Here is a 12,132-nt window from a genome sequence, read left to right as displayed (position 1 = left end):
CTATGGAAGAGCAGAAAACATGTACTTGCTATACTCTGGATCTTGTAGAAATCACATGATTAGGCATTCCTTTAAAAATAGGATTCACCATTCAAGTCAAGATCTAAATCACCCTGTAGGAGGTGCTTAGGGTTGGGAGTCAGTTGGCTGCCTGCAGGCAAGTGCCTTAAACTCTCTTCAGAAATCTTTTTTTTACCTTCAGGTGACTGAGTAGCTTAAGGTAAAATTAAAATTAAACTCCAGTTAAATGTCTTCACAGAGTATAAAAAGAAAGCAATTAAGTCAGTGACCTATCTTGTCTTCAATAGAATCTAGTCATATTCCTTCAAATATTTTTTTGCAGAAACTAAAGTAAAGGCACATGCCATGCATGCATAAACGTTTAGGGGAGCTCAACCCACCAGATGTATCCCCAGATTTTCCTGGTGGGAAGAACTGAAATAACTCCATGGGGTTCCTCAAAAGGCCCGATGCCTTTTTCCCCTGCGTGGATAGTTGAGGAATTCCCGAATAGACAAATTTATGCTTGGTATTACATTTTCTATCACTATTTAGCTAGCTCTCCTTTGTAAAATCTCAGGCAAAATTATGACCTCTATCAAATAATTTGGCTCAGAAATTCCAGCACCAAGGATTACTATGAGAACCCCTTTTCTGGATAATATTTAGCACCTAAAAGCAAGACTATTTTTTCTCTTTTTCAAATATGTCCTTGTAGCTGCAGTTTCTGGTAAGCAAGGACATAGCCAGAATGCAGATCCGGGGCTATTGACTCTCCTTAGAAAAAGGGAACCCACATTTGGCTCCTTCCTTTACTTGACCTCTAAAACAAGAGCCCAACTCAGCAAAGACTAAGTTCCTAGATATTTTCTACTCTCTAATAATCCCTGATTTTGCATTTGAAGTAAGCTTGCAAAGAGCTGCCTTGAGTTATAACCTTCTCCTTCGTAACTTAGATTTCTTACAGCTCACACCCATAGCTTAAGCATTATCACTGTTGAACTTTGCTTTGTGATTGTAATCATTCTTCTCAATATCTATGGCTGGTTTTACCCTTATAGATCCCCCTGCTTAAAGATTAAACATGTCGCATTCCTGCCAGAAGATGTGTTGACCCCACATACTCTTTGTGTGGTTTCATTATTTCATATTTCATATTTCTCCACCGGTGCAACCCACTCTCCCTGAAGTAGATTCATTGAAATCCCACTGATGGCTGTAGGACAGAAGCCGCCTACGGCAGGCACACACTCTTATTATTGCCATTTAATATAAGTTGTATAAACATTGGAAAGATCTAGATTTTGCATATGACTTCATCTATTTTCCACTAAGGTGTTGCTCTTTAAAGTTATGCCAGCCATTTCCAAAGAGCCTCTACTGTCTTAGAAGACAGGACATCCAGTATTCAACTTTCTCAGATGAAACAAGGGTGTTTTCAATTCATCCACCAAGCAATGAAAGGTGAACAGAGATACTTTCCAGAAGACAGCCCTACCTCAAGGCTACTAAGTTACTAGCTCTTCAAAGCTGACTCAGAAATTGGAAGGACTCTCATACTCACAACCTGTTCCAGATACATGGAAGTCAGACTCAAGAAAAAAAAAAAAAACAACTAAAAGCAAACTATTCATTATAATCTAGTCCCAAATACTTACCTGAGTGAAAAAGATTACAACAAACTATTAAATGCTATCAAATTCTTCTGCTTACCTGATTAAATATATGGCAAACTCGTCATTAGATGTATGACATACACAGCCATTTAGGTTTTAGGGTTTTTGTTTTGTTTTGTTTTGGATTTTGGGTCACACCTGGCCTCGTCCAGGAGTTACTCCTTTGCTCAGAAATCGCTTGTGGCAGGCTCAGGGGGCCATTTGGGAAGCTAGGAATTGAACCAAGGTCAGGGATTTGTCACATGCAAGGCAAACTGCCTACCACTGTGCTATTGCTCTGGTCCCTGGAGATTTAGTTTTAATAGGTGGTAATAACCAATGATCATCAGTTTTATTTTTTGTATTATCTCACTGGGGCTACTATTTACTGCAGATGTAATCTTCTACAGTAAATAATCTTCTTAATGTAAAATGCCTGACATTTTACATTAATTTATATAATATATAATTTACATTAGTATAAATACATATTACAGTTTTATATTTAATTTATATATTACACTTTCCATTAATTTGTAAATGTAAAATGTCTAGCATGTAAATCTTCTATAGGTATTACTGTCAATTTTCCATTAACCATGTGAAAAGTGGATTTGCAGTTTGGTCAAAGAGGTGAGGACAAAAGAATACCTTTAAGTATTATTATGCTACTTCCTATATAGTGTAAGAAATTTATAAACATATTAAAGATGTAATCTTTTGCTTTTGGTGCAAAAAGGCTGCTAAAATATCAGTCACTGAAGGGCATGTGGTCTTGTGGCCCCAGGTGGGTTCAGTGTCCAACCTAGAGAAAAGAGAGGACAAACTCTAAAGGCTCTCTAATTCCAAGTAAGGGTCTAAGAAGATTCCCCAGTCTGGCCAGCGAGCTTCAGCCAGAGCAAGTAGAAAACATCTTATAAGAGATCAACTTGCCTTCCTCCTCTGTTGTCCCCTGACATTCAGGACTCCAGTCACTCCAGAACACTGACTCGATCACTGCCCACCGCAGAGCCACCACATATTCCGTAAACGCTTGTAGTCCAGTGAGGTTGTGCCTGTCAGGGATCTCGAAGTCCAGTTTGGTGAAGTTAACTTCCGTCTAAAAGACAGAGAGACAACACTGAACTGACAAGGTGATCATGTATATTCTTGCTGCTCCCCACATGGCTTCCCAGCCCTCTCTTACTTTTTCCAAACTATGAGCATTTTATTTTTAATTTAGAAATATATCAGGGACCAGAGACATAGCACAGCAGCATTTGCCTTGCAAGCAGCCGATCCAGGACCAAAGGTGGTTGGTTCGAATCCCGGTGTCCCATATGGGTGCCTGCCAGGAGCTATTTCTGAGCAGACAGCCAGGAGTAACCCCTGAGCACTGCTGGGTGTGGCCCAAAAACAAAAAAATAAATAAATAAATATATCATTTTCAGAAGTGAATACCCCTGGTGGAGAGCATTTGTACCTAGGTTCATGGGAGACACTTTATGAACTACCACCTCCCTTCCATTTCCTTCTCTAGGCTGGCAGAGCATAGATCCCACCTCTGGGCAGTTATGGAAATGAGCAAAGCCTGCTGCTCTCTGGAAGAGGCTCTGAAACCCAAGGCTTCCATTAAAGTTAAACTTGGGAATTAATTTTTCAATTGCAGAGACAGCCTAACAGAACAAGAGATAGACTGATCTTATCAGCATCAAGTTCAATCTCATTTCCTAAAATTAAAAAAAAAATAGTTGTGGACAACCTCAGCATTTTTTAAATATAATTTTTATTTTGATCGTAGTGGTTTACATATTGTTGACAATAATATTATGGGTACATATTTACATAAAATCAGGGGGGTTCTCATCACCGATTTGTCCTCCCTACCCCTCCGTGTTCGTCCTACCTCCCATATCTTCCTCCCTCACCCCCGGGGCTTCGAGAATATGTGGTCCCCTCTGTACCTAGTTTACTACTTAGAAGTCTTGGTCTTGGTGCCTCCCTTATTTCCCCCTCTAACTGGGAGGAAGGACTACATAGTTCAAGTTATGTTGTTTTATTTGAAGAAGAGAAAAGTAGTAAACTGGGGTAAAAGTCTAATATGCTGAAAATGGGCGGAATCCTTCTAGAGGCTCTCATCGTCGGATTGAGAGACAAAGGAGAAAAATAAGGTGAAACACCCCAACAATACAAAAAGAATTGTCAAACATCCAGTGAGCCCTCCAGTGATAACGATAGGTACCACAAAAAAAGCCATGGTCTTGAGTTAAAAAAACATGGTGGGGCCTGGAGAGATAGCACAGCGGTGTTTGCCTTGCAAGCAGCCGATCCAGGACCTAAGGTGGTTGGTTCGAATCCCGGTGTCCTATATGGTCCCCCGTGCCTGCCAGGAGCTATTTCTGAGCAGACAGCCAGGAGTGACCCCTGAGCACCGCTGGGTGTGGCCCAAAAACCAAAAAAAAAAAAAAAAAAAAAAAACCATGATGGAGTACCTAAAGAAAGAAAAGAAAAGAAGAAAAAAAAACAATATAAATATAAATGGGGACAACAACTTCAATAACCACACCAAAACAAAGAAATCGATAAAAAAGTAGATAGATAAATAATAATAATAATAATAATAAATGAAGAAAAATAATATATAAAAGATAAAAAATGTTTTGTGCTTTTTGCCTTCTTTTTTCCCTCCTACACTGGCACCGTAAATATTGGGGTCATTCGAAAAGGAATTCACTTGGCCTAAGCGCTATGGGGTTTCTCCACCCTTGGGGTAGATTGTCACGGGATTAACTATAGACTCTGTTCAGGTTCATTTACTTTACCAGTGGTGCTTTCGTGGTGTTTGGAAAACTTCTGCTCCGTCCTGGGTAATGAGATAAGACCTCTGTATCTAGAGATCTCAGTATCTGCACAGGTTCAGGAGTGGGACTAATGATAAAGTCTTTCTTTGTGGTTCTAGAAGTTCTGTTCCCTTAGTGTCACTTTAATTCATCTTCTGTGGTTGGTGGTCTTGGTCTTTGCACTGATCCTGGGATGGAACCTAGGATAGCGACTTTCATTGTGTTTCCAGAAGCCCCATTCCGTTGGGATTGTCTCTGCCAGACCTTTGGAACTGGGAATCATGGTTGTGCGGGTCGTATTTCAAACCCTAGACTAGGGCTTTTTTATTGGTCTCAAGATATATTCAGTCCAGTCATGGTTCTAGCAGCCAGTCATCTGTAAATCGCGATCTTGGCTTTTGGACCAACCAAAGGGTGACAAGTCTTCTGATTTTGTCTTACCGTTAGCTGGTGAGGAAAACTTACACATAAAAGAGAGCTCTTATCTACTAGAGATAAGAACTCATACTTGTTTACAATACAGGGTTTTCTCCCACCTTGAAAATATGTCACGGGGACCCAATTTAGACCTCAGGTGATTAGACACCATCCGTCCAGCCTTGAACCCTGGATCCCAGACATAGAATCGACACAGTTCTTCACAACAGCTACAGGAAACAAACCCCATCCGGGACATCCTTAATACCGCCGGGCCACCAACAAGTGCCAGCTCTAATATGATATCCTGACAACAAAGAAAATGGAAACAACTTGACCTAAGAACAGGTTATCCTACCTCACCAGCCAACCTCAGCATTTATTAGCAAAATGAGAATCAAAACAGACTTCCTTGCCCCTAAGTTCTTCCCTTTGACTTAAATCTCCTCTTTCAAAGTATTGGTGTTTGAGTGATCAGTTAAACTGCTGCTAAAGGTTTTGGTAGCTTGAATAAATAATTCAACTTGACACTCTTGGTTTGTGTGTATTGTGGAAGCAGTAAAATAAACCTCATCTCCTTCCTATACCACAGTTTCCTTGTTCATGAGCTTATTACTTTGTATAATCTCTGAAGTACCTTCAAGACTTTACCTTACAAGAGAAACTAAAATTTGACTTTTTTTTTCTAGGCATGGTCATTGTTTACTGTCATGTGAATGGTTAGTGACTGGCTTATATAAACTGATGAATTAAACTGCACTCATAGGCTTATCTCTCATACTACATGCACATTACAGTCTGATGGATTCCTGGAAGAGAAAGAAGTTCTGAGATTTCGTATATGCCTGTGACAACTGTGAAAATAAGTACAGAATGAGAAGCCCTCAATCGACAAAAAATAGGCAGAATTAAGGATGTGTGTATGTGGCCCCAAAGCATGTAAGGAGGCTTCTGAACTGTCAAAGGAGGCATGGGAGCCAAGAAGGAATGTGCAAAGGGGATTATTGTTTTGCTGATGAGTTCAGGTTTCCTCAGAACTCCCAACAGGAGCATCTAAGGGTTGTGGGAAGCAGAGTCTGAGGCATCATCCCTGAAAAAGCAACTTCCCTAATCTACTTTAGTTTGGGGGCCAGTTACATTCAGGGAAAGACCTAGTGACTTGGTGCCTCCCACACAATTCAAAATAAAACAGTACAGAAGCATAAAGTGTATAAGAGTCATATTTTACCTTCCATGCCTTTAAAAAATACATTATTTTTTTTCAAACTTTTCCAGTATTCCCTCTGACTCTGTGAGTGCCCTCAGCACATGCTTAAACTTCTTTTAATTTGTTTGCTAGCCATACCCCACCAGAATCAAACCCAAGTATCATTCCAGCCCCCACATTTGGACTTCTTGATCTCTGAGTCTCCCATGTTGCCAGGCAAACCTGCTCTCAGGCCTAGACTCAACAAAAGAGAAAGAGAGAAAGTCATTTGGTCTTTCCAGCAGCTCCTTCTAAGCCTTCCTTTACTTAGTCTTTAAGTGAGGTACCTTTGGTGTTCACTGGACTCAGGATCAAATATTTGCTCCTCCACACAGGATGACATCTAAAACTTCTCGAGCTGAATCCAGACAATGGACTCCTTCCAAAACACCAATCTGATTTGTTTCTAAGAACCCAAACATTATTCCTGGCTCACCCACACTATTTCTGCTTTTAAACGATGAATCAGAGGTTTGGGAACAAAACCTAAATCAAGTTCCAAAAACAGTCTCAAGAGCCATTTGTAGGGCGCCTGCACAGTGCCATTGTGTAAAAGTAGAAACTCTTTAGGCAAGATCCATAAGAACGAAGTCTGGAGGCTGCTAAAGAAGGGAATATTAGTGACTGAACTTGGAGTAAGAAAATGGAGGCTCAGGCCCATACCTTAAAATTCTTATAATCTTGGGAAAATTACATAAATATAGTTAATCACAATTACCTAATGCATATATGTACATGTTGTGTTAAATATTAATTATAAAGTCCTAGATGTTCATGGATAAATGGGTTTTTTTCTTGGCTTATCCAGCACCTGCTGCCCCTTTAGGCAGATGGGTCTGAAACAAAGATACAGAAGGTGTTAAAAATCAGCTTTTCAGTTGGGCTTTGCTGGCCTTCTATTCTCCATCTACTTTTCTTCTTTGTTCCCATCACCATTGTTGTTCAGATGCGGATAAACTAACAATTTAAACTTTGTTGCTATGGGAATATTACGGTTTGGTTCTCGCCTTTGGGTGGCAGAGGTCAGAAAAACAAAAGTTTTGTAACCTTTTTTTTTTTTTTTAAACAACCTGGAATTGTTACCCTTCCTCCAGTTTCCTGCCTATTTCACCTGGAGAGGAAGACCCTTCCATATTTGGGAGGGGTCTATGGTTGGAAATGTAAAGGAGTGCCTGGTGGAGGGGGGGACAGGGGGGGAAGTGAGAGAGAGAGAGAGAGAGAGAGAGAGAGAGAGAGAGAGAGAGAGAGAGAGAGAGAGAGAGAGAGAGAGAGAGAGAATCAAGCTTTATAGCTCCTGAAATCTTACTGCTGTGGATGATCTTTTCTTCATTGTCACCTTGATACCTACAGCCCCACCAGGCTGAAAGGGGGTGCAGGCACCAGACTGGGCCAAGATCCATCCATCCACTCCATGCACCAACTAGGACTATATAATTAATATTTAATACAACATGTACATATATAATTTTTAAGTTGTCAAGGTTTCGTTTACAGGTATTTGCAGGGTTGAATTGTTTGGAGTTTAAGAAAGTAGTTTATGGGCCCAGAGAGATAGCACAGCAGCGTTTGCCTTGCAAGCAGCCGATCCAGGACCAAAGGTGGTTGGTTCGAATCCCGGTGTCCCATATGGTCCCCCGTGCCTGCCAGGAGCTATTTCTGAGCAGACAGCCAGAAGTAACCCCTGAGCACTGCTGGGTGTGGCCCAAAAACCAAAAAAAAAGGAAAGTAGTTTATAACTCAAAAAATTTTTTTTGGTTTTGGCACTACATTTGACTGTCTTGGCACCCCTGGTGGTGCTCAGTTGACAATATGTAGTGCTAAAGATCTTAAGTCAGACATAAGCAAGGCAAACACCTTCCCACCATACTAGCTCTCCAGCCCACTGTAGGAGGGTGACTTTCCAGTTAGTATTGAATGTTGTATGCAGTGAGAGAGGAGGAGCTCCTAACTTCGGCTTTCAGGAGGAAACATGTCAGAACTGAATTCTGAAGAGGAAAAGACTTAAAATGGTTTAGGATAAAGAGTATAGGTATAAATACTTTCCACTAATCTCTCAGAATTACTGCAAAGACAAGAAAGGCTGGAAAATGATTCTGAAGGAGTGGACAGGACCCATGTCTTGGAGGATTCAGGATTTAAACCTTTTCCACAAATAAAGGGCAGCATGGAGAGAATATTGGGTTGTTTTTACTTTATTTTAAAACTGAGGACCACATGCTATAGATCACCCCAAAATTCCTCAGATTCACTGCTTCCATTATGTGAAAGGTGAAAAAAGATGAGTTTTATTTTGCAGGAACTGTCTTTCTGTGGTTTCTCTCTTGTGATCTCAGGTATCCCAGGTAGACCCAAGCAGCATTGCATACTCAGGTCTTTGTGCTGATATTACAGCCTATTGGCCAAGAATTGCAGGTGGGGGTCCCCAAACATCCTGATCACCCCCAAAAACAAGAGATAATTTAGATCATAAAATTGTGCACAAAGAATACATCAATACTTCACAGAGAAAGACACCAAATGACCAAGAAACATTTGTAAAATATGTGCAAGCTCATTAAAAAGTAAACAAATATAAATTAAAGCCATAGTTCTACTGTGCTCATACAATAAACACTACACAGAATAGGACATATAAACTGCAGCATTATAAACCAGAATGGAGAGAAATTAGGCAAAAATTTAATAAATACAAAAGGTATGGGGCTGCAGCAATAGCACAGTGGTAGGGCATTTGCTTTGCATGCGGCTGACCCAGGACGAACCTCAGTTTGATCCCTGGCATACCAGATGGTCCCCCAAGCCAGGAGCGCATAACTGAGTGCATAGCCAGGAGTAACCCCTGAGCATCACCAGGTATGGCCCCCAAACCCAAAAACCCCAAAATAAATAAATACAAAATGTAAAAAACTCAATTATATAGTGTTCCAAACTAAACGACAAAGCCAAAGTAAAAAAAAAAAAAAACCAAAAAGCCTATAAAATTAACCTAACAAATAGATCTTAGATAAAGAGAGGATGACGTCAGGAAGGACCAGACAGGGAACTATGGCTGGTTCTCTCCTACCAGTTATTTTCACATAGGAACAGAGCTAGTGAGTTTTCACATAAATTTTATGCATTGCTCACTTTTTTAAGTTAATGTTGTCCTTGACCATTTTCTAAAAGGTAGGAAAAATCAAGAAAATGTCACAGGTCACAGAGTATAACTAGCCACAAACCATGCTAAACACACATGTGATTTCCTCATCCAATATTTCCTCAAATCACTCAGAATGAAGAATGCCAAATTGCTTTCTTATATAAAATGCCCAGATGATGGGGCCGGAGAGATAGCATGGAGGTAAGGTGTTTGCCTTTCATGCAGAAGGTCATCAGTTCAAATCCGGTTTCCCATATAGTCCCCTGTGCCTGGCAGGAGCAATTTCTGAGCATGGAGCCAGGAGTTTTCCCTGAGCACTGCCGGGTGTGACCCAAAAACCACACACACACACACACACACACACACACACACACACACACACACACACACACACAATCAAAACAAAAATAAAATGCCCAGATGAGGAAAGGAAAGAAAAAGGAAAGGCCAGGAGAGGAGAGGAGAGGAGGGGAGAGGAGTGGAGGGGAGGGGAGGGGAAGGGAGGGGAGGGGAGAGGAGAGGGGAGAGGCGGAGAGGGGAAGGGAGGGGAAGGGAAGGGAGGGGAAGAGACTAGAAGGGAAGGGAAGGGTGGGGAGGGGATGGGAGGGGAAGGGAAGGGAAGGACATGGAAAAAATGATTCCATGTCAATACATTATAGTGGGGGCCAGAACAATACCATAACAGATAAGGCCTTTGCCTTGCATACAGCTAACCCGGGTTCTATTCACCAGCATCCCATAAACTCCTCCGAGCACACCAGGAGTGATTTCTGACACAGAGCCAGGAGTAACCCCTGAGCACCATTCCAAGTGTGACCCAAAAAAACAGGGAGGAGGAAGGAAAGAACGAAGGTAAAAAAGGAAGGAAGGAAGGAAGGAAGGAAGGAAGGAAGGAAGGAAGGAAGGAAGGAAGGAAGGAAGGAAGGAAGGAAGGAAGGAAGGAAGGAAGGAAGGAAGGAAGGAAGGAAGGAAGGAAGAAGGGAGGGAGGCAAGGAGGAAGGGAGGGAAGAAGGGAGGGAGGAAAGGAGGGAGGGAGGGAAAGAGGGAGGGAGGGAAGGAGGGAGAAAGGGAAGAAAGGAGAAAGAGAGGAAGAAAGAAACATTATAATGGCATAACTTACCCAAAAGGTAGCATTTACAGCTCTAAAGCGAAGCACATACTTAAAAGTATATGTCGAAAGTGCCCGACTAGGCCTTTCCCATTTTACTTGAACCATTCGTTTGACATCCAAAATTGGTTTCACACTCAAAATCTCAGGTGGATCAATTTTCACTGAAAAGAAAAAAAAATCACACAGTTCTTATAGTAACAAAACACAAAGTTGCTAAAAAACAAAAACAAAAACAAAACCTGTCTGACATTAGGGGTGTGGGTGGAGCCTAATTGGAAATGCTAGAAATGCTAGTACATAATTTGCCATTTGCTCTACGCAGCTGACATTGGGAAGGCAGTGCATAAGAAATGTGACTCAAACTGTAATATATATAAGTGTCATGGTTATACTAAAGTATTGAAAAGTACTACAATATGGGTGTAATGGCACAATGTGTATAAATAATGGAATTACAGAGACCACATTTTTCATGCCAAATGTTAAACTAGGAATATTCCATTGATGGTTGCAGAGGTTGAGAGTCTGGGAAAAACAGGGATTAGGAACTATTAATAAATATCTTTGTGTATGTTAATAAATGTCTATTTCTTTATATTAATAAATATGAAGCTTTATTTTGAAATGATAAAATATTATGGAATACTATACAGTGGTGTCAGCATAATTTTAATATGATAACTACTAAGTTATCATTTTTCAACATAGGTGAACATAGGAGTATGCAAACTGCATCTCAATAAAGCTTTAATTTAAAAAATAAAATGATAAACATATTTTAAAAGGAATTTTTCTTTTAGTTTTTGGGCCACCCTTGGCAGTGCTCAGAAGTTACTCCTGGCTCTGTGCTCAGAAGTTATTCCTGGCAGGCTCCAAGGACCATGTGGGATGCCAGGGATTGAACCATGGTCAACCTCTGCCTCATGCAAGGTGAATGCATTACCCGCTGTGCTATTGCTCCAACATAAGTAGTGATGTTTTAAGGGGAAATTGTTTATTTTAGTACACTTTAAAGTACAAAATGCAAGAAGAATTGGGATCAGTAAAATGGACCCCTTTTTCTTCCCTCGCTCCCTTTTTTCCTCTTTCTTCAGAAGACAAATGATCTCTTCACATAAACACACCTACTGTATATTTGGTCTATTGTTAAAAAGATACTTTTTAAAAAATGATTGTGATAAAATTAAATAAGAGAGTATTAGAATATTAAATGATACTTACTAATGGCAGTCAAGTTCTCAACTATTTTATCAGATTTAGTTGTACCATCTGCATTTTGTGCTTCCACTTGAATGATATGCTTATCCGGTGGTATTATTGTTGGACGATAAAAAGAGCACGAAGCATATGTTTTGTTTTCAGAATTATCAGCTGTACAAGTATGACTGATATTTCTAGAACTTTGAAGAGAAAAGGATTCAACATGAGCTGAGTGGTTTGGACTATAACCACACTTGTGCATAAGCATGCAATTTACTCTGCATAGTGAAAATCGGTTGAGTGTTCCACAATCCCCAGCAAGGGAATGGAATTCCCATGCCCCCAATCAGGGTAGGACAAGAGACCTGAGTCTGGTAGCAATTCCAATGCAGGAATAATCCACACACGATTGGGAAAGAATAATAGGCCAGGAACTCACACAGAAACCTGTTCACCCACAAGCCAGCCACTCCACCAAGTGGAATGGCAGCTTCCCCTCCAGGCCTTAAGAACAGTTCATTATTGGAAAAACAAAGCCCTCCCCC

The 12,132-nt window shown here is 40.6% G+C and overlaps 1 protein-coding gene across 1 annotated transcript in view; it reads right to left on the bottom strand.

Moving 5' to 3' along the window:
- Positions 1 to 12,132, bottom strand: part of IL31RA (interleukin 31 receptor A) — a 49,968-nt gene that overhangs the window by 18,059 nt on the left and 19,777 nt on the right. The window contains exons 6-8 of the mRNA XM_049769059.1: positions 11,609 to 11,781; positions 10,397 to 10,548; positions 2,589 to 2,754 (exon numbers count right to left, since the gene is read on the bottom strand). Coding sequence (XP_049625016.1) covers positions 2,589 to 2,754; positions 10,397 to 10,548; positions 11,609 to 11,781 — 491 coding nt within the window. The remainder of the gene's footprint in view (positions 1 to 2,588; positions 2,755 to 10,396; positions 10,549 to 11,608; positions 11,782 to 12,132) is intronic.

This window comes from Suncus etruscus, chromosome 2, assembly GCF_024139225.1.
Source record: "Suncus etruscus isolate mSunEtr1 chromosome 2, mSunEtr1.pri.cur, whole genome shotgun sequence".
Classification (NCBI taxonomy): domain Eukaryota; kingdom Metazoa; phylum Chordata; class Mammalia; order Eulipotyphla; family Soricidae; genus Suncus; species Suncus etruscus.
Note: the sequence above shows the minus strand (reverse complement) of the source record. Positions and strands in the feature narration are given on the sequence as shown.